The sequence below is a fragment of the Neovison vison genome, chromosome 13 (genome assembly GCF_020171115.1).
Source record: "Neovison vison isolate M4711 chromosome 13, ASM_NN_V1, whole genome shotgun sequence".
Lineage (NCBI taxonomy): Eukaryota > Metazoa > Chordata > Mammalia > Carnivora > Mustelidae > Neogale > Neogale vison.
This window is the reverse complement of record NC_058103.1, coordinates 116,878,979-116,901,870: the sequence shown is the minus strand read 5'-3', so window position 1 is coordinate 116,901,870 and position 22,892 is coordinate 116,878,979. Positions and strand designations below refer to the sequence as shown.

Here is a 22,892-nt window from a genome sequence, read left to right as displayed (position 1 = left end):
TTTTTTAATGAAGATTTATTTATTTATTTTAGGGAAAGAGAGAGAGGGAGAGAGAGCAAGGGCATGGGCAGTGGGGAACGAGCAGAAGGAGAGAGCGAATCTCAAGCAGACTCTCCACTCCCTCTCATGACCCTGAGATCATGACTTGAGCCGAAAATGAAGAATTGGATGCTTTAACCCACTGAGCCACCCAGGTGTTCCCTAGATGAGATTTAAAATAGGGGAGATTGGGGCACCTGGGTGGCTCAGTGGGTTAAAGCCTTTGCCTTCGGCTCAGGTCATGATCTCAGGATCCTGGGATTGAGCTCCGTATCAAGCTCTCTGCTCAGCAGGGAGCCTGCTTCCTCTTTTCTCTCTCTCTGCCTGCCTCTCTGCCTACTTGTGATCTCTGTCTGTCAAATAATAAATAAAATCTTTAAAATAAAATAAAATAGGGGAGATTAGCAGTAGAGTTGGTGGGGCTCCTTGCTCAGTGGGAAGCCTGCCCTCCACATATGTGCTCTGTCTTTCTAATAAATAAATAAAAAAAAATAATAAAAAGCGTGACACCTTAAGATTTAAAAAAAAAAAAAAGAGGAAGTAGAGGTGGTCAGGCCTGATAGGTTCTGCCAAAGATTCTGGTTTCCATCTAGATGGGAGCCACTCAAGGGGCATGGTTGTGACAGAATGAGAATTTCGCACTTTTGGAAAGACACCTGTGGATGCCACAGGCTTGAGAAGGTATTGGAGGGAGCAACAGGCAAGTGGGAACCAGGTTTGGAGATTATTTTTACTCTAGGGAGCAATGATAGGATCCCAGGAGAGGGTTCCGAAGATTTGCAGTGGGGTTGGACAGCTGTCAGGGTGGGTAACCTATCCTCTGTGATCTTCCTTGCCTCAGACCCCACAATGTGTCCATCTCACACACAGGAGATGTTTCTCAAGGAAGTGCTCTCTGCACCTGGGGATGGGGGCACTCCATGCTAAGAGAAATCCCCAGTCACAAGACCACTGCCATTTCCAGGGCCCCTGGTACTGTTGCTTCCCTCCTCCTCTGCCAATGACTGCCTTTAGGGGCCTTTGAACTTGCTGTCTCTTCTGCTTCCAGATACCTGTGTGCCTGGGGTCTTGATTCCACACTCTTGCCTCTGCTTACTGTCATTTTCTCAGTGAGGCCTTCTCTAACTACTCTATTATTATTATTATTATTTTAAAGTAGGTTCCAGACCCAACATGGGTTTTGAACTCAGAACCTCCAGATCAGGAGTCCCTCCACCAACTGAGCCAGCCAGGCGCCCCTGACCACCCACCCTATTTTGAATTGCAGTTTTCCCCTGGGGTGATTTCTACCCCTTCTCTCCTGTATTTTTCTCTAAAGCATTTTTCACCCTATGACATTCTCTATCGGCACCCCGTCCCCCCCACCCCGTCCCGCCCCCGTCCCGACCGCAGAGTAAGCTCTATGTGAGCGGGAGTAGGGTCAGTTTTGATCACTTGTGGATCCATCGCCAGCATGCAGAACAGTGCCTGCCACATAGTAGGCATTTGTCCAGTGTTTGAGTGGAGTGGTGAAGGGGCGGGATGAACCTCTATTTGCGGTTGGGCCAGCGGATGGCGGTGTCATTCGCTGGGTCGGGAAGCACGGGCGGGTTGGGCGGGTGAAGTGGTTAGTTGGGGACAGGATGAGCAACACACGCAAATGCGACTTTTCCCTCCTGCGCGTTCTACAGCAGGAGGGCTCGGCACCGGCAGCGTCCAAGGCAGCCAGCCAGGCGATCCGTGTGGCGCTGGGGCTGCGTGTCCTGCCACAGGCGTGGACCACAAATATGACACGCGCAGGCTCCTCCTTGCAGGCAAAAGCCTAGCTCCGCACGCAAGCCGGGGCCCTTTGCACTGCCCCCCCACCCCCCACCAATCGCGCACCCGCCAGGCTTCGCGGTTCCTCTCCCTCCACCCTCACCTCCAGGCTCGCCTAGGGACTGGCGCTTTAAGAGCCCCGCCCCCGACTCCCCACCCCCTTCGCGTGACTGTGCCGGGACCCGAGGTGGGGAGTCAGGCAGCTGGGTGGCTGCGCCAGGCTCCAGGGCCTTCTCACGCGACTGCCGGGCACCGCGCGCAGCCCAGGTGGAGCGGGGATGGGCCGCGTGACCTCTGCCCCCTGGAGGGATGTACCAACAAGTGCACGCTAGCCTGGGGAGGCTTTTGCGCTGGGCGTCCCCCTCCTCGGTCCCTGGGCCCCCGCTTCTCCCCGGTCCCAGGGTCCCCCTCTTCTCGGTCCCCTGGGGCTGGCCGCACAGCCCGCTCGATTTCTCCGCCCCTCCACTAAGCTGGCAGCCCCGGAGTCAAAAGGGAACCTCGAAGGCCTGTGGGTCCCCCCTGGAGGTACCCCCAAAGTGGTCCTAGAGCTAGTGAGGGCCAGTGAGCGCTCAGCGAGGCTGAGTGTTTCCATCTATTCCCGCCTATCTACCGCCTATCTATCGGGGAGCTCAGACTTCGGCCAGTCACCCCGGCTCTGGGGGCTCTTGGGGAATGAAGCCAGCCCTTCGGCGCCTCTGGCCTTCCGGCCCCGGTGACCTCAGGGCTGGGGTCGCCGAGCTTCTCACGCGAGCCCGGACTCAGTAACCCGGGGGAAAGAGGTCATCACAAGGCAGCCCCGCCCCGCCTGCCAGGCCCCCGTCAACTAGTAGCAAGAGGGAGGCACTTGCAAGCCCAGTGTCCTAGGGATGCAAAAATTAGGGTGAGGGGTTACCGCACCCGGGTCTGGAGGGCTTCTCATACAGTGTCTTTGGGCGGTGTGGGGACTTCTTCAAATCCCCACCTCAGGTGGGGTCTGCTGTCCATCGGGACCTTGGAACTGGGGTCTCAAGTATCCCCAGCCGTCACCCCTTTTCCTGCTGGCACTTGGATGAGGAGTCCCCATAGTGAGTTCTTACCTGTCCCTGAGTTCCCCCAACCCAGTCTAACCCCCACTTCCCATCTCCGGTTTCTCCCCCATCCCCTCTATCCTAGAGCAACCCCCTCTTCGGTCCGCCCCTCCCTCTGCCTAGCTCCAGGGGGTGTGGCCAAGCGCTCCAGCTGTTTATAAAGGTGGAAGTGCTTTTCACCCTCATCCTGAAGGTGACAGTTCCTAGGAGCCTTCCCTGATCTTCTTTGGGGTCTCAGGCTTAAGAGACCACTCGTCCCAGCTCACTTCAGTACCTCCTCACAGCCGCAGGTGAGTGTTGGGGACTTCTGGCTTGCCCTTTCCCTCCCAACAGTAAGAAAATTTTGATGCCTCTTAGGTTTTCCTAGGTGGCCACTGACCTGGCACCTCAAAAAAGGAGGCTAAGAGCGTCCTTATTGACCAGGCACTCCACCTCCATAGTGGGAATACTGAGGCCAGGGGAAGAACAGGAATTAGCCAAGGTCCCACAGCTAGTGTCAGAATTCTAGATTTTCCATGGGCTCCCTTCAAGGACTCTGGGATTCAGCCTCCAGTTCCATTCCCACTGACTCTCTGAAAGCCTCTGGGCTTCCCCATCAGGGTCACCTGGGAGGCTGGAATACGTATACCATATACACTGCAGGAGGCAAGAATGATGTGTAGCGCCTTGTTCAAGCTGTGTGAGGAGGGGGCTTCTCCCTGGGTGGACAGGTTGGATGGAGGGGGCAGGTTGGGTTCTTACCTGTTGTACCTTGCCTTATCTAAAAGCTACCCCTGGCAGTCTCAACCCTCCCACCCCCAAGGCCTGGCTTGTAAGACCCAAGATGTGCTGGCCAGAACAAGAGAGGCTGCTCTGAACGGGAGTCTTGGGCACTGCCCAGGGCCCCTCCTTATCCCACTAACTGCCTTCTCTGTCCTGTGCTCTGGGGCAGTCTATGGGAGAGCCTATGGAGAGCTAGACTGTCAGTCCCTGAAAACTTACCAGTCACATCTTTCTTGGCCTCTTACTGTCGTGCTAAGGCTGGAGGTCATCTGGGCACCCCATGTGCCGAAGGGAAACCATATCTCCCAAGACCTGTCCCTACATCACTCAAGGAGTCAGGGCTTGAAGGATCTAGCTCCTCCAAGAGGCCTCCCTAGACAGATGGCTGTATAAAGTAGGACCCAGGCAATCTCCCCATCTTGGGAAGTTCTGTGGGGAAACCAGGATTCAGATGGGGAGGCTCCCAGGTCAGATCTAGGTTTTCTGTTCTCTGAGATCTAACTGAGCCTCCTGAATCAAAGATCATATTCCCACCTCCTCCCCAAGTGATATAACTGCCAGAAAGGCAAAATGACAAGTCCAAGGCCCGTGGACTTGGAATGGGGAAACCTGGAGCTCCTCATCTCCAGTCCGGGACACCTGGCAGGAGCCCCAGTCAGAGGCCCATGTCTTGGAGAGAATACTCAATGAATTTGCACACCCTTTTTAGAACAATCCTAGAGAGAAAGTATTGTCTCCACTTCTGTTAAATTTAGATTGATTCCTAATTTCCCGAATTCCAGTCTAGTGTTTTCTTGCAGCCCTTATCTGGTGGGAGTCTTCCATTTATTCTCTGTTCTTTGGTGACTAGGAAATGGGGGAGGCCCAGACCATTCATTCATTTAGAACTGAGCCCAGTGAAAACCCTGGCCTGGATTTCTGTGACCGGGAGCCTCTTGTAGCTTTTCTCTGGTTGCTTTTAAACCCTGGGTCAGTCTGACTGACAGAGCCTCATGAGGCGGAGTAGTGTGGCTTAGGCAGTGGCCTTGGGGTTCCCTGTCACTTCCCTACCCTGTCCCAGGGTCTGGTCTGGCAGGATTCCCTAGACCCTGAGATGGAGATATAGAAAATGGAGAGTTCTAGGAGAGAATGTGACCACTCTTTAAAGGGAGGTAGCTGTGACAGGAGCTTCGGAACTTCCTAGGGAACTTTCCCTAAGAGGTCTGAGTCCCAGCTCTGTCACTGAGTAGTGGGTGACTTTAGTCAAGTCAATAGCCCCTCTGGAGGTCAATGTCCCCAAATGTGAAATGAGCCAAAGGAGCACATGATCCCTAGTTCTCCTGACGTCCTTGTTTCCCCAAGTGAGGTGGATAGTACTCAAGGGGGTTGGTGGTGACATATGTCGATTATGTGTTTGATAAACATTAGGGGGAAAAAATCAAACCTGTACTTTGACACAGGTTTTTTTGTTTGGGATGATGCTATGTGGGTAGATTTAAAGTTGATTATATTTTATTTTTTTAAGATTTTATTTATTTGTTTGACAGACAGAGATCACAAGTAGGCAGAGAGGCAGGCAGAGAGAGAAGGAAGCAGGCTCCCTGCTAAGCAGAGATCGCTGCGATGTGGGGCTCCATCCCAGGACCCTGGGATCATGACCTGAGCTGATCATGACCGGATCCGAAGGCAGAGGCTTTAACCCACTGAGCCACCCTGATGCCCCTAAAGTTAATTTTAGAAAAGCATAAAATAAATGACAGTACAGGTGCTATATGAGAATCACAGACTGATGTGTAGAAAACCCTTTTTTAAAAAATTTATTTTATTTTATTTTATTTCATTTCACTTTAAGGGGGCTCCACGCTGGGCTTGAACTCACAACCCTGAGATCAAGACCTGAGCTGACATCAAGAGTCCGATGCTTAACTGACTGAGCCACCTAGGAGCCCCAAAGAAAAACCTGTTTTAGATAGGTGCAGCAGTGTTCTGGAATTGGGCACTTTGGGATGGGAGTGTGGATCCAACACTGTGTAACCTTGTGCTAGTTACTTAACCTCTCTGAGCCTCACTGTAGTCTACTTTATAGGCTGTGGCCAGGACTGAATGAATGACTGTGAAATTCTTGGCACATGGCGGCATCTCAACAAACAGCTTCTCCCATCTTCTCCTCCCCTTCATGTCCAGATAGCTGTTCTGAATAGGAAAATTTCTCCTTTCTTTGACCAGCGTGCTGACACTTTAGGACACTGGTTCCTCATATCCCCCCATCTGATATCTTGGTCTTTTTTCCCCACCCTGCCTCTCAGCAGTTATCTGGAGAACTCTACACTGATGATGTCCTCTGTGTCCAGACTCTCCATCCCCATCTCGGCCACAGAGTTTCTTCTGGCCTCTGCCGTCTTCTGCCTAGTGCTCTGGGTGGTCAGGGCCTGGCAGCCTCGGGTTCCTAAAGGCCTGAAGAGTCCACCGGGGCCGTGGGGCTGGCCTCTGCTGGGGAACGTGCTGACCTTGGGGAAGACCCCACACCTGGCACTGACGAGGCTGAGCCAGCGGTACGGGGACGTGTTGCAAATCCACATTGGCTCCACACCCGTGCTGGTGCTCAGTGGCCTGGACACCATCCGGCAGGCCCTGGTGCGGCAGGGGGATGATTTCAAGGGCCGGCCTGACCTCTACAGCTTCACTCTGGTTACTGATGGCCAAAGCATGACCTTCAACCCGGACTCTGGACCAGCGTGGGCTGCCCGCAGGCGCCTGGCCCAGAATGCCCTGAAGAGCTTCTCCACCGCATCAGACCCGGCTTCCTCGTGCACCTGCTACCTGGAAGAGCACGTGAGCAAGGAGGCAGAGGCCCTCCTCGGCAGGCTGCAGCAGCGGATGGCAGAGGCTGGGTGCTTTGAACCCTACCGATATGTAGTGGTATCAGTGGCTAATGTCATCTGTGCCATGTGCTTTGGCAAGCGCTATGACCATGATGACCAAGAGCTACTTAGCTTAGTGAACCTGAGTAATGAGTTTGGGGAGGCGGTTGCCTCTGGGAGCCCCATGGACTTCTTCCCCATCCTTCGTTACTTGCCCAACCCCACCCTGGATTCCTTCAAGGACCTGAATAAGAAGTTCTATAACTTCATGCAAAAGCTGGTCAAGGAACACTACAGAACATTTGAGAAGGTACTGGCTGGGGAGAGGCAGGCGACTATGGGGAGCAGTAGGGTTGGGGTCGGAAGGTCAGAGACAACTGGAGGAGTAGGGGGTTTGGCGGGCTCTCAGGGACTTCACCCTGCGATTTTGAGGCGAGTGGTTGAGTGGACTCCATCCTTGGCAGGGAAATAGAACTTTTCCTTAATTGGCTTTTCTATCCTTCCATTAGACAGCAATATTTACTGAATATCCAGTCTGTGCAGGACCCAAGGCCAGTGGTTGTGGGCAACAGAGAGTTAAAAAGCTGGTCTCCTGGCCTCATAGATGACACCTCTGTCTCTGGGGTCCCTTAAATTGGGGCTGCCTGCATTCCAAGGCAGGAGAGAGCCTTAAAGAGGTACGAGAAGCTGGTCTGGCATCCTTGGGGTAGAGGGGTCACCTCTTGAATGAAGGTGCTAGGGATGTGAGGAACCAGTCCTCATGGAAAGGTAGGCCTGGATTTGGGATCTTGTTCACCTGTGGGCCTTCCCTACCCAGGGCCACATTCGGGATATCACAGACAGCCTGATCGAGCACTGCCAGGAGAAGAGGCTAGATGAAAATGCCAACATCCAGCTGTCTGACGAGAAGATCGTTAACGTTGTCTTGGACCTGTTTGGAGCAGGTATGAGCTACCCCTTCGTGCCTTTCCTATGCCCGGCTGCCCAGACCTGCCAACTGCTTGAGCTTTCCCTTTGTTTTCCACGGGGCAGGATTTGACACGGTCACAACTGCCATCTCCTGGAGCCTCCTGTACCTGGTGACGAACCCCAATGTGCAGAAAAAGATCCAGGAGGAGCTGGGTAGGTGGGGGCTTCCTTTAAAGTACTCAAGGCAAAGGCCTGGCCAGGTTCTGGGCAGCCCCTTCATGCACATAGTCCTTTTATTTTATTTTATTGTAAATATTTTATTTATTTGAGACAGTGAGTAGGAGAGGAGAGCACAAGCTGGGGAGGGAAGGGGGAGAAGGAGAGGGAGAAGCGGGCTCCCTGTTAAGCAGGGAGCCCGATGCGGGGCTCAATCCCAGGACCCCAAGATCATGACCTGAGCCGAAAGAAGATGCTTAGCAGACTGAGCCACCCAGGTGCCCCACATGGTCCTTTATGTTCTGCAGACACAGTAATTGGCAGGGCCCGGCAGCCCCGGCTCTCCGACAGGCCCCAGCTGCCCTATATGGAGGCCTTCATCCTGGAGATATTCCGACACGCTTCCTTCGTCCCCTTCACCATCCCTCATAGGTGAGGCTCCATGGATTGACTGCTGTCCCTCCAGTCCATACACCCCATCAGGGCCAGTGGGAGGGAACAGTGTGGGAGGCAAGGGGATGTCCTTGTGGTCCTGAGCCTAACTGGGCTTCCTTCTTCCCTAGCACCACAAGAGACACAAGCCTCAGTGGCTTTTACATCCCCAAGGGACGTTGTGTCTTCGTGAACCAGTGGAAGATCAACCATGACCAGTAAGTTGAGAGGAGGCAAGGGCAACTCTGCCCTCTCCCGAGCTCCAAACCCTGCTGTCTTCGGGCCACTTGGCCATCCCCTACCCTTCCAGGCTGGGGTTCAACCCACTGGATGCTTCTGAGCCCCTGGACTACCACTTTAGCTGCTTCTCTCTGATTACAGGAAGCTCTGGGGTGACCCGTCTAAGTTCCGACCAGAACGATTTCTCAATCTCGATGGCACCATCAATAAGGCACTGAGTGAGAAGGTGATTCTCTTTGGTATGGGCAAGCGGAAGTGCATCGGTGAGACCATTGCCCGCCTGGAGGTCTTTCTCTTCCTGGCCATCCTGCTGCAGCAGGTGGAATTCAGTGTGCCCCAGGGCACAAGGGTGGACATGACCCCCATCTATGGGCTGACCATGAAGCATGCCCGCTGTGAGCACTTCCAAGTGCGGGTGCGCACTTAGGGGACTGAGAGCCCTGCAGCCTAGACTCTGCCTACCTGGCCTGTCTGGGCAGCCAGGACAGGGGGCTGGCCCAGGTCTGGGGGGTTTTCTAAGCCTCAGCTAGAAACCCACAGATACTGGTCTGGCTGGATTTTGCTGTCTGGGCTGCAGGCAAGGCTGAAGGATCGTGCTTGCCCACCAGCCTGGACTTGCTGCTCTGCGTACTGATCATGGACAGTGGGCACAGCAGGAGCCCCAAAGGAGCAGATGGAGCCTTCTGGAATTGTGCTTGATCCAGGAGGCTTGGTTGGTTTGGGAGATCCTAAGCACCTGGAAAGCTTGAGGGAATGCACTAAAAGGCCGTAAACCCAGTGGCTGGCTGGCTTTCTGTGGGGGTGGATTGGCTGGAGAAACAATTAGAGCAGGCCACACCGGGGCCTGTCCAATCCCTCTGACACTTAGGAGCTGTCACTAATGATGGGAAGAAGCATCTTCAGATCTGCCGAGCGATCTGACCACGGGGTTCTGGGCCACTGTGATGCCTTTTGTGTTCTCCGTGCATCAGCAACAGGGCTGCCTCCCAGCCTTGGAAGGCCCCTGTTCCTGTCCAGGAGGGGCTGGGGACTTGGACATGTCTAAGAGGAGTAGAGAGCAGAGGGAGGGCCCAGATTCAGACACCAGAGACCAGTTCTCTATGCCCTATATAAAAATGCCTTTTAAAAATATTTGTATGCAAGAAGCTTTTTATTTGTCTGCATTTATCATACATAAGAGCTTAAGAACAACTTACTGAGTGCAATAGAGAAAAAGTCTAACCCAAGTATCCAGAAATGTGTAAGAAACACCTACCTAAGCTAAATAAAGATATTATCCAGGACTCCTATTGTGGAAATTTTTTGATTCTTGAGTGAATCCATCCCTCCTCTACCTGCCCAGTGTGAGCCCAGTCTCATGGTGGGTTTTACTCGGGGAGGAAGAAAAGGAAGAGGAGGCGGTGAAGAGGTGACGCCATGGCTCTTGGACACTCAGTGTCCAGCTGGGGCCCAGGACTACCGCCTCACTGCCTTCCTCTAACTGATCACACACTGATGAAGTACATTCTCTAGACCAGGCACTGGGGGATACACAGCAAATAAGACACAATCTTGGCCTTCAGAAGTCTCCCAGACTCATTGGAGGAACCAGCTCCTAAACACATCACCCAATTCATTGTGATGAGGGCTACCAAACAGATGCACGGGAGACGAGGCCCTGAGCTGGGGCTGGGTGGCAGGGAGAGAGAGAGAGAGAGAGAGTAAGGGGATGGTGCAGATCTTGGGGATATCAATGCAGATTCTTCCTCAAAGAATGAGAGGCAGGGGACGCCTGGGTGGCTCAGTCTGTTGAGCTTCTGACTCTTGATTTTTGACTCAAGTCATGGTCTCAGGGCTGTGAGATCGAGCCCTGCCTCAGGCTTTGTGCTCAGTGAGGAGTCTGCTTGAGATTTTCTCTCCCTCTCCTTCTGCCCCTCTCCCCTACTCACATTTTCCCTCTCGCTGTCTAAAATAAATAAATAGATCTTAAAAAAAGAAATGAACAATACTAAACTGCAGTGTCTGGGAATACACACTTGGCAACAACTCTGACAATAAGAAGAAGGAAATGATTACTATCAGGATATAGAGAGTGGTCGCTCTGGTGGGGAGGGAGTGTGTTATAATTGAATTGGCCATGTAAGGGACACCTGGGTGGCTCAGTTGGTTAAGCAGCTGCCTTCGGCTCAGGTCATGATCCCAGCGTCCTGGGATCGAGTCCCACATTGGGCTCCTTGCTCAACAGAGAGCCTGCTTCTCCCTCTGCCTGCCACTCTATCTGCCTGTGCTCACTCTCTCTGACAAATAAATAAATAAAATCTTAAAAAAAAAAAAAGAAATGGCCATGTAGATGGCTTCCAGGATGACTGATAAAGTTCCATTTCTTCTTTTTTTCCCAAAGATTTTATTTACTTATTTGACAGAGACACAACAAGAGAGGGAACACAAGCAGGGGGAGCGGGAGACAGAGAAGCAGGCTTCCTGCCAAGCAGGGAGCATGATGTGGGGCTCGATCCCAAGACCCTGGGATCACAACCCGAGCTGAAGGCAGACACTTAACCCACTAAGCCACCCAGACATTCCCCATCTTTTCCTCTTTCAATTATTTCTACTTTTATACCCATGTAGCTGGAAAAGAGACTTAGTATAATTTCAGTATACTTAGTATTATTACTAAGATACTTAGCATTATTATTCTTAAATTTGCCATGACTTGTTTTATGAACTATCATATGACCTATCTTGGAGAATGTTCCTTGTGCACTTGAATAAAATATGTTTTCAGCTGCTATTGGATGGAATCTCCTGTATATCTGTGACAGGTCTATTTGGCATAAAGTATGGTTCAAGTCCAATGTTTCCTTGTTGATTTTCTCTCTGAATGAAATATCTATTGTTGAAAGTGAGATTTTGAAATCCTTCACTATTATAATATTGCTGCCTACTTTTCCCTTCGGATCTGTTAGTATTTGCTTAATATATATTAGATGTTCTGGTGTTGGGTGACATATATATATAAAATATGTATGTTATATATATATATATGATTATTATTTCTTGTTGATGAACTGACTCCTTTAGCATTATACAGTGACCTTCTTTGTCTTTTGTTAGCATTCTTGGCTTGAAGCCTTGTTTTGTCAAAATACAGCTACCTATGCGATCTTTTGGTTTCCACTTGCATTGAGTATCTTTTTCCATCCTTTTCCTTTGAGCCTCGGTGTGTTCCGAAAACTGAAGTGTTTTTTGTTGTTGTTGTTTTGTTCCTTTTTGTTTTTTGTTTGTTTGTTTTTGGGGAGGAAGGGCCCAGCATGAACTTTGTGACCCCAGGAAAGCAGCTGCTAGGGAGCAGCACCTGGAGCCAAATGGGCTTCTGAGGGCAGGTAGGAGACATGGCCTGGCCTGCTGCGCTTGAAGCCCCGTCTGGATCCCAGTGGCGCTCCTTCCTGTTCACGTGACCTTCACCAAGCGTTGTAAACCGTAAAGATCGGTCTGCGTCAGCAGAGGAGCAACAGGAGGCCTCCACAGAAGAGCTCACTAAGTGTCCGACTTCGTAAGCACGAGGCACCCAGCAGCTCAGTTAAGCCTCATCACGGCTGCGCGCGCAGGGACCGTCCTCACCCCCGTATTCCACTCGAGAAAAACGGAGAACCAAAGATGGTAAATACCACGTCCCGCGTGGTCCGTGGGGGCGGGGGCGTCCATACATTATTTCAAATCCTCCTTTACTTCCAGTCGGGGCACGTCGGTAGCGGCACCTGGGAGAAGGTCAGGTCAGGGCTTAGGTTGGAGAACACGGAACAGCTTCATCCCGCCTCCCTCTCTCGGGCTGAAACACTTGTTCTCACCCCCGCGCTCTTTGTCACGCCCCCTGCCAGCTGGGTAGCTCTGAAGGACGCGGCCGGGGCTGCATTTCCCCTCTGGCCTCCTTCACGCGGAGAGGCCGAGAGGGGGGGGAAGCGTGGGGTCGGGGATGAAGGCAGGGTGCGCGCTCCGTGGAGAAGCGACCTTCGTTTCCCAGCTCATGCTTGAGGCTACATGGGCCTAAAGCCTGGAGGCAACAGAGAGGAAGGACCCGTGGGCCCCGGGGAGGTGAGTGGGGCTGACTTTGCCGGGGTGAAGAGGAGATGGTCTGTCGGGAGGCTCAGTGCGGGGGCTCACATCCGGGGGGCTGTCTGCTTCAGCCAGGACTGCTGGGCCGCCGGGGACCTGGGAGGGAAACCGCACAGGAAGGTGGTAGGTGGGGAGCCTAGGCCCGGCTGCGGACCTTCCAGAAGAGACAGTGCTTCACCTTGAGGAATGTGTAGGCGCTTGCTCCGTATGAAACTAGGGAAGGGCATTCCAGGAAGAGGGAACAGCATGCACAAAAGCTGCGGGCCTCAAACCCTGGCTGTGTTTAGGGAGCTGTGTTTCCAGGTGTGGCCGAGGCCTGGAGGGCCCGGGAGTGGGGTAGCTGCAGATGGGCCTGGAAGAGAGGCGGGGCCAGCTTATGGACACCACAGGCCTAGAGCTGGGCCTTTGGGAGTGAAAATGGACAGCAGGGGACTGGCCTGTTGAGGTATGGGCTTTGGAATGCCCTTGTGTCAGAGACTGTGGAGTTGAATGGGAAGGGGGAGATTCTAGAGGGGGTGGGGGGGAGAGGCAGAAGAAGAGCTAGCAGGAGACTGAAATACAGTTTGAACATTTTTTTTTGTTTTATTTTTTAAAAAGATTTTATTTATTTATTTGACAGAGAGATCACAAGTAGGCAGAGAGGCAGGCGTGGGGGGGTTGGGGGGTGGGAAGCAGGCTCCCCGCTGAGCAGAGAGCCAGATGCAGGGCTCCATCCCAGGACCCTGACATTATGCCCTGAGTGGAAGTCAGAGGCTTAACCCACTAAGCCACCCAGACTGCCCACAGTTTGAACATTTAGCCATTTCCTCCTCCCCTACAGGCAGTGTTAGCTGGATCTTGGTTTTTTATCCCTTCAACCACTTTATGTCTTTGGATTGGAGAATTCATTTCATTTACATTTAAAATAATTTTGGGAGTGCCTGGATGGCTCAGTTGGTTGAATGTGCTCTGGTCCTGGTCCCAGAGTCCTGGGATTGACCCCCACATGGGGCTCAGTGGGGAGCCTGCTTCTCCCTCTCCCTCTGCAGCCCCCACTGCTTGTGCTCTCTCTCTCTCTCTGTCAAATGAATAAATAAAATCTTGAAAAGAAAAATAATAAAATAAAATAATTATTGAGGGGTGCCGTGCCTGACTGGCTCAGTTACTAGAGCATGTGACTCTTAATCTCAGGGTGGTGAGTTCAAGTTCCACCTTTGGCATGGAGGCTACTTAAAAATAAAATAAAATATTTAAAATAATTTTTGATAGGTGAGAACTCACTAATGCCATCTTTTTAATTGGTTTACTGGCTATTCTGTAGTTCCCTTGTGTCTTTCTTCCACTTTCTGCCTTCCTTTGTGAATTGATGGTTTTCCATTGTGGTATGCTTTGACTCCCTTCTCTTCGTCTTCTGTGAATCTACTATAGGTTTTTTTTTAAAAAAGATTTTATTTATTTACTTGACAGAAATCACAAGTAGGCAGAGAGGCAGGCAGAGAGAGAGAGAGGAGAAAGCAGGCTCCCTTCTGAGCAGAGAGCCCGATGTGGGGCTCAATCCCAGGACCCTGAGATCATGACCTGAGCCGAAGGCAGCGGCTTTAACCCACTGAGCCACCCAGGCGCCCCTACTGTAGGTTTTTGCTGTGTGGTTACCACGAGGCTTACATAAAACTTCTTCTAGATATAATTGTCTGTTTTACATGGATAGCAATTTAACTTCCAATGGATATATAAACTCCATTCTTTATGCCCTCCTTTTGTTTTTGATGTCACAATTTACATCTCTTTATATTGTATATCCATTAATAAATTATTATAGCTATAGCTATTGTAATCATTTTGGCCTTTAACCTATTTCTTTGTAAAATTCCTGTATAATTAAATGTAATTAGTGTTATATAGGTTTCAGGTGTTCAATATAGTGATTCAAAAGTTTTATACATTACTCAGGGCTCATCACAATAAGTGTCTGTCCTTTAACCTTTATATTAGAGTTAAGTGGTTAACACATCACCACAGAACAGTATTAGAGGGGTGCCTGGGTGGCTCAGTGGGTTAAGCCTCTGCCTTCAGCTCAGGTCATGATCTCAGGGTCCTGGGATCGAGCCCCACATCAAGCCCTGCATCGAGCCCGGAATCGTGCTCTCTGCTCAGTAGTGAGCCTGCTCCCCCCCCACACCTAATTCTCTGCCTGCCTCTTTGCCTACTTGTGATCTCTGTCTGTCAAATAAATGAATAAAATCTTAAAAAAAAAACCAGAACAGTATTAGATTAGATTGTTAGGAAACACGCCCTTTTTTTTTTTTTAAGATTTTACTTATTTATTTGACAGAGAGAGATCAAAAGTAGGCAGAGAGGCAGGCAGAGAGAGAGAGGGAAGTAGGCTCCCTGCTGAGCAGAGAGCCCGATGTGGGCCTCAATCCCAGGACCCTGAGATCATGACCTGAGCCGAAGGCAGCGGCTTAACTCACTGAGCCACCCAGGCACCCCACTTGTTAGGAAAAATCTTTACCTTGTACAGGGTTTAACTTAAAATAGCTGATGAAATCTATGTTACTTAATATGTTCATCAAATTAATTACATTTTAAGATTAGGAGTTAAAACTTTAAGTACTATTGTCATCCAACATTGTGGTATGACTAAATCTTTACATATATTAAAATAATAATGTCAGTTATCAAAAAATTTAAATATGGTAGGGAAAAAGGGACTTATAGGTAAAGGAATATTATAGGGTAGAATATAAATTTGCTCTGGATATGAAGAAACAAATAATATTCTTTGTCCTCTGTACACTCTACTCAGACAATACAATTATATTTTGCCTCACCTATGTACATACTCTCAATTCTCAAAAGTCTCATTTCTGTTTCCCAGCTGCTGTTCCTATACTCCCTAGCTCTTTTATTTATTTTATTTTTTCCTACATCTTTACTTCAGGAAGGATTTAAATTCTTAATGATCATCGTGCTAACTTTTATTATGTTATTGTTTTAAACATTGCTATTATTATTCTGATTAATGAGGGAGCCAAGATAACATATTTCTTGTTCTTGAGGCCAGTCTGTTCCAACAATTTTTTTGACACTGCCTTTCCAAAATTCAAAGTAATGAATTTTAAATTTGTAAGTCTTTGGGATAGTGGTAGATGGTTATACAACCTTGCTAATGTACTTCATGCCATTTCATTGAACCCTTAAACATGGTTACAACAGTAAATTTCATGTTATATGCATTTTACTACAATTTTTAAAAGAACTAGAGTCTTTTGTACCTAAATTGACTTTGAGATTTCCCAGATGGTCAGTGAAGAACCAGAGATTTGCTGCTGCTTCTCATCGAAGGAGGAATAATAGGTTTTATTTGTTACTTTCTAGATTTTATTTAACTGAAAATGTTGGATAATTCTTTTGTTTTCCAAACCCTGGATGAAAATCAATTAAATCTGACACATCAAAAGAGTTCAGTTTTGATATTAATACAAATATGTTTTAGGGACTGTCTTATATGCATTTTAACTTGAGAATAGGCATGCTTGCGTTCACCGACAACTGGAACAGTAACTGCACAAAGACTGATGAGTAACTTTTCTTTCTGGGCTTAAATATCCATTTCAGTTGGGAACAATCAGAAGAAAAAAGTGTGGTGCGTCGCTGGGTGGGACAGTTGGTTAACTGCCTGACTCTTCATTTCGGCTCAGGTCATGATCTTGGGTCCCGAATTAAGCCCCATGTCAGCTCCACACTCAGTGCAGAGTAGCTTAGGATTCTCGGGCCCTCCCCCCGTGCTTTCTCTCCCTCTTTCCCTCTCTCTTTCTAAAATAAATAATCTTTTTAAAAATTTTTATTTATTTATTTATTTGACAGACAGAGATCACAAGTAGGCAGAGAGGCAGGCAGAGAGAGAGGAGGAAGCAGGCTCCCTGCTCAGCAGTGAGCTTGATTCCAGGACCCTGAATTCATGACCCGAGCCAAAGGCAGAGGCTTAACCCACTGAACCACCCAGGTGCCCCTAATACAAATAATCTTTAAAAAAAAAAAAAAAAAAAGGGAAAACTTTGTGGTATAAGAGGCAGACTGAATGTGTATTATTCTCAAGAAAGCTTTCCACTTTCCTCGTTCCAGTATTGTTGATATTAACATAGATCAGAGCCATTCAGTCTTATCATGCTCAAGTAGATTTGTTTTGTTTTGTTTTTTTTAAGATTTTATTTATTCGGGGCGCCTGGGTGGCTCAGAGCGTTAAGCCTCTGCCTTTGGCCCAGGTCATGATCTCAAGGTCCTGAGATCGAGCCCTGGATCGGGCTCTCTGCTCAGCAAGGAACCTGCTTTCCCCCCTTTCTCTGCCTGCCTCTCTGCCTACTTGTGATCTCTGTCAAATAAATAAATAAAATATTTTAAAAAAAGATTTTATTTTTTCATTTGACAGAGACAGAGAGAGAGATCTCAAGCAGGGGAAGCAGTGGGCAGAGGGAGATGGAGAGAGAGAGGGAGAAGAAGATTCCCTGCTTCTGGGGCTAGATCCCAGGATCCTAGGATCATGACCTGAGCCTAAGGCAGACAATGGACTGAGCCAATCTTTTTTTTATCAGTCAGAGAGAAAGAGACCACCAGTAGGGAGAGCAGGGGGAGCAGTAGGCATAGAGAAAGGGAGCCCAAAGCAGGATCATGACCCAAACCAACCACTTGCCTTCTTCCTTACACTACCAAAAGTTATAGATCAGAAATTGAGTTTTCTAGAAGGAACATCAAAAAGCTTCAACAATGAGGGGCACCTGGGTGGCTCAGTGGGTTAAAGCCTCTGCCTTCTGCTCAGGTCATGATCCTGGGGTCCTGGGATCGAGCCCCGCATCGGGCTCTCTGCTCTGCGGGGAGCCTGCTTCCACCCCTCTCTCTCTCTCTGCCTGCCTCTCTGCCTACATGTGATTTCTCTCTCTCTGTCAAATAAATAAAATCTTTAAAAAAAAAAAAAAAAGAAGCTTCAACAATGAACCATTACGGACACTCACCAGACTATACTAAATGACCAGGCCAGGACCTTTCAGACCTTTTTAGTCTAGAAACAGGGTCTTCATGAAAGTAGACAGCTCCACCCCAAGACTTTTCAATCAAGATCAATATCCGAAAATAAGGCTAGGGATTTACCTTTTAATTCTGCTAAAAGATACATTGTTAACAACTTAAACCTTTCTTTAAAAGGTAAATCTTTTTTTTTTTTTTAAAGATTTTATTTATTTATTTGACAGAGAGAGATCACAAGTAGGCAGAGAGGCAGGCAGAGAGAGAGAGAGGGAAGCAGGCTCCCCGCTGAGCAGAGAGCCCGATGTGGGACTCGATCCCAGGACCCTGAGATCATGACCTGAGCCGAAGGCAGCGGCTTAACTCACTGAGCCACCCAGGCGCCCCTAAAAGGTAAATGTTTTGTGGTGCCTGGGTGGCTCAGTTGTTAAGGGTCTGCCCTCAGTTCAGGTCATGATCCCAGGGTCCTACATTGGGCTCCTTGCTCAGAGGGAAGCCTGCTTTTCCCTCTCCTACTCCCCCTGCTTGTGTTCCTTCTCTCGCCATCTGTCCAATAAAGTCTTTAACCAAAAAAATCACAATGAGATTGCTTCACAGTCAATAGAATAACTATCATAATCATCATCTTAAAAAGGAGGATAAAAAGTGTTGTGAGGGTGCGAAAAATTTCAAACCCTTGTATATTGATAATGGGAATACAAAAAAGCAGCTGAAAGATCCTGGAGCTGCACCCAAGAATCAAACAGCACGCCTCCACTGGATGCAAATTGCAAGAGGTTTATTGATTACACAGGCGCCTGCGGACGCATCAGCCTTTGTGGGCTGAGCATGCCGGGCTAAGTTGGGGAGCAGATTATATAGGGCAAGGTTGGGGTGGCGGGAAGTGAGTTTACAGAAGCAGATGCTTGGTTACAGAAATCTGATTGGTTAACCTAAATCAAGCATTGTTAGGCACTGTAACGGTTTGTTCTGGCGGGAAGCGGTGGCGGGAAGCGATCCTACAGAAGCAGATATGCAAGGTTACAGGAGTCTAATTAATCAATTTGATTCAGGCATGATTGGGCGTTGGGGTCAGGGCGTTCTGGCGGTTCCTTGGGACAGCACTCTGGAAAGTTCCGGTACATTTCGTTTCTCATTTGTCTCTCCTTTGACAAACTGGGTGACCACAGACAATGTGTTGCCATCAGGCTATGGGGACAATAGGTTGCTAAAACAAACCTTACCAAGGAGGAAGGGGGTCTTTCAATAGGTTGCTAAAACAAACCTTACCAAGGAGGAAGGGGGTCTTTCACAGCCACTGTGGAAACAGTTCCTCAATAAGTTAAACATAGAATTATCGTATGACCCCGCATTTGCCCTCCTAGATAGATACCCAAAAGAACTGATAACAGGTGTTCGAACAAAAACTTGTACATAAATGTTCATAGCAGCAATATTTATAGTAGCCAAAAGGAAGAAACAGCTCAAATATCTATCCTATGATAAATAGACAAACAAAATGTGGTTTGTTCACGCCGTGGAATATTATTCAGCCATAAAAAGGGATGAAGTGCTGGTACATATTACAACATGGACGAATCTCAAAAACAATATTCTAATGAAAGAAGATACAAAGTCCCTGTATTGTACTAATCCCATTTAAATGAAATATCCAGAGTCAGCAAATCCTTAGAGACAAAAGGCAGATTAGTAATTGACAGGGGTTGTAGGGAGAAAGGAATGGGGAGCGACTGCTTTATGGGCGAGGCTTCCTTTGAGATGATGAAATGTTCTGGAATTAGTGGAGGTGGTTGCACAACATTGTAAATATGCTAAATGTCACTAGTGATAAATTTTATGTCACATGTATTTTACTTAAATTAAAAAAAATGTTCAGGAGTGCCTGGGTGGCTCAGTCAGTTAAGTGTTTGCCTTTGGCTCAGGTTATGATCCCAGGGGCTGGGATCAAGTCCTGTGTAGGGCTCCTGGCTCAGCAGGGAGTCAGCTTTTCCCTCATCCTCTGCCCGTCCCCCTCTGCTCATGCTCTGTCTCTTGCTTTCTCTCATTCTCAAATAAATAAAGATAAAAACTTAAAAAAAATTTTTTAATGTAAAGAAAAAAAAAACCTCATAAGGAGTGGGACCCTTGTAGAATGTTGAAGTAGCTTAGTTTGGGTCTAAGAACCCAAACTTTTTTTTTGGGTTCTTTTCCCGTGTCTGTTAGAGCCATTTAGAATCTCCATTTCTGTTAGAGCCAATCAAAATTTCCTGCATTCACTCAGTGTAAAATCTATCCGACCTGCTCAAGCATTGCTGAGTCTCTCTGAATGAACACAGGGCTCCCTTGCCTGGCAAGTTTAATTCATTCCTATCTTTCAGCTGGTCTTGGTATCTTATGAATAGGGCCAGTCTCAGCTGTGTGATCCTCAGCAAGTGACTTCAGCTCCTTGGGTCCATGTTTTCCTCAACTGTGAAATGGGGTAATACTTCCTACCTACTCTATGTTGTGTACATGTTGCATATGGTAGGATAAAGTTGGTGAGGGCACAGGAGGAAACAGGAATGAGGCTTGGATGGAGGACATTTGTATTCACAGGTGCCAGAGAGGGGGGTCACCACACACCACACAGGGCTACAAGAGAAGGGCCTTGTTACTTGCTTTGGTCAATAGAAGGAATTGCGGGGTGCCTGGGTGGCTCAGTGGGTTAAGCCTCTGCCTTCGGCTCAGGTCATGATCTCAGGGTCCTAGGATCGAGCCCTGTGGCAAGCTCTCTGCTCAGCAGGGAGCCTGCTTCCCCGCCCTCTACCCCCTAACCCTGGTCTCTGCCTACTTGAGATCTCTTTCTGTCAAATAAATAAATAAATAAAATCTTAAAAAAAAAATAGAAGGAATTGCAAGTGCAAGTGATGGTGTGCTAGTTCTGAGCATCCTACTGTCCTTTCTTAGGCTCTGGACACCACCAAGAGCAAACCCAGGCTAGTCTGCTAGAGAATACAAGACTGTGTGGAACAAAGAGCAGTCAAGGCCACCTTCAACCAGACAGACCCTGGCTAGCCTTCCTTGAGCAAGTCCAGCAAAGATCAGCCACTCCTAGCCCAATCAGCAGAACTATCCAACTAATCCATAAACTAATGAGCTAATACATAAACTAATGACTAATAAATCATTGTTATTTTTTAATATTTAATTTATTTGAGACAGAGAGAGAGAGAGAGAGAGAGAGAACATGAGCGGGGGAGGGGCCAGAGGAAGAAGCAGACTCCTCACTGAGCAGGGAACCCTATCCTGGGGCTTGATCCCAAGACCCCAGGATCATGACCTGAGCCGGAGGCAGGCGCTTAACGGACTGAGCCACCCAAGTGCCCCAAATGGTTGTTAATTTTTTTTTTAAAGATTTTATTTATTTATTTGACAGAGAGAAATCACAAGTAGACGGAGAGGCAAGCAGAGAGAGAGAGAGGGAAGCAGGCTCCCCGCTGAGCAGAGAGCCCGATGCGGGACTCGATCCCAGGACCCTGAGATCATGACCTGAGCCGAAGGCAGCGGCTTAACCCACTGAGCCACCCAGGCGCCTGGTTGTTAATTTTAAACCACTAAATTTGGGGGGGGGGGAGTTTGTTACATAGCAATAAATAACTGATACAGTGTATTAATTTGGTTTCCTTGGTTGAACAAAAAGCTTCTTCATGGCAGGCCTTATTTGTTGCCTCCATCCCAGCTTTTAACGCCAGGGATGAGCACAAGGTTGCCATTCCATACATCCTTGTTGATTTCTTCCCTAATAACTTTCTCTGTTGGTTGGGTGAGTTGGAGCCCCTTATTTTGCTTGTCTAGGTTTACTTCTCTCCTGTTTACACCTCTGTCTGCTTTTCCACAGGCTTGGGTCATGACTAAGTAAAGATGTATATTGCCCTGTTGGGGCTTTTTCCCTGAGCATTTCTTTCTTTCTTTCTTTTCTTTTTTTTTTTAGAGAATGGAGAGGGAGCAGAGAGGGGGAGAGAATCTTCAGCAAGCTCCATGGCCAGTGCGCAGGGCCTCTCCGGGGGCCCGATCTCATGACCCTGAGATCATGACCTGAGAGGAAATCAGGAATCTGATGTTTGGTCAACTGAACCACCCAGGTGTGTGAGTTCCTGAGTGATGCAGGAGGGATGTTAGAGTTTAAGCCAATGGCCAAGAAAGAATTCTTGAGACCTCTTTGGTGAAAAAAGGTGGTTTTATTAAAGCATAGGACAGGACCCATGGGCAGAAAGAGGTGCACTGGGGTCATGAGGAATAGCCTATTATATACTTTGAAGTTGGGAGGGGGTTAAGGATAGCTCAAGCCTCCCAGGTATTTTGGAAATAGGTTTTCAGGATCCTGTGGGGCTAGCTATTGTTAGGAAAAGTTCATTTATCACTATTTAGTAAAAACTCAGTCATGAGACCCTTCAGATGTGTATCAGTGGGTCATATGCTTGGAGGACGATTGCCAAAATGCATCTTGGGGGTTGGAGATAAAGGAAATTTCCAAAGGAATTTTTATGTGTTAAGGTAGACTTACAGGATCCTGGGGATTGGGCCTAAGATTGCCTTTTGCCCTTAGCAAAGTATTAACATCAAAACAGCTGAGTTCCTAGAGGAATGTCATTCTACCCATTTCAGGTGGGCTTCAAGTAGTAGGGAAAATTAATAATTTTTCTTCTGCCTTCATTTCCCAAATCACTGAGCAGACAATCTATTAGACTCAGTCTATTTAAGAAAAATGTAGACTCATGAAATAAGCCATGGAATTCTTGGGTTTATCACAAAATTTGTTTAAAGGCTCTTACCCTGCATGTGAAACTATTCGTTGATTTCCCACTTGGCACTTCTCTTAAAGGGGAAATGTCAGTGATCTGAGGATGTGGTACCCAGGTGAGTGGTAGTAGACAATAAGGCATCATGGAGATATACAACCTGTAGTCATCACCCATTTGGGCTGTGGGGAGCACCCAGAGGTGTCTTGAACTCAATTATTCTGCACCACGAGTTTAACCCTTGACGTATGCTGGGGGAGGACAGCTGGCTTCTAGGTCCCCAGGAGCACAATGAAGCTGAAAGGGAGCTCACCGTCTGGGCCATCTGCCAGAATGACCTAGGAGGTTTTTTTCCATGCAACCCCCTCCCTGCTGACCTCTGAACTTCCACTGGGTCCGGCTCTGTACCCGTGTAGTGAGATCTTCTCTCCTGAGTACTTTAATAGCAGGCTTGCAGGTTCCGGTGAGGAGAATTGCAAACCTGTGCACCCCTGCATAGCCCTTAAGGCTTGCCTGGGAATCTGTGAAGGGAAGCAGGCACTCCTGAAACTGTTTAAAACCCTAAGGCCCAAGCAGGAAGTGCTAAGTCAGCAACACCATTTGAAAAGGCCAACCGGGGCGCCTGGGTGGCTCAGTGGGTTAAGCCGCTGCCTTCGGCTCAGGTCATGATCTCAGGGTCCTGGGATCGAGTCCCACATCGGGCTCTCTGCTCAGCAGGGAGCCTGCTTCCCTCTCTCTCTCTC

At 48.6% G+C, this 22,892-nt stretch overlaps 1 protein-coding gene across 2 annotated transcripts; it reads left to right on the top strand.

Moving 5' to 3' along the window:
* Positions 1-3,066: 3,066 nt before the first annotated feature.
* Positions 3,067-9,585, top strand: LOC122893452 (cytochrome P450 1A1). Of its 2 annotated transcripts, none has more exons than XM_044230450.1 (7): positions 3,067-3,193; positions 5,954-6,815; positions 7,323-7,449; positions 7,538-7,627; positions 7,939-8,062; positions 8,194-8,280; positions 8,444-9,585. In XM_044230450.1, the coding sequence occupies exons 2-7, from the start codon at positions 5,976-5,978 to the stop codon at positions 8,727-8,729; spliced, it is 1,554 nt and encodes a 517-aa protein (XP_044086385.1). In that variant the 5' UTR covers positions 3,067-3,193; positions 5,954-5,975; the 3' UTR covers positions 8,730-9,585. The 2 variants fall into 2 exon arrangements, with proteins under 2 accessions (XP_044086385.1, XP_044086384.1); XM_044230449.1 differs by having other exon boundaries at positions 5,951-6,815.
* The last annotated feature ends 13,307 nt before the right edge of the window (positions 9,586-22,892 follow it).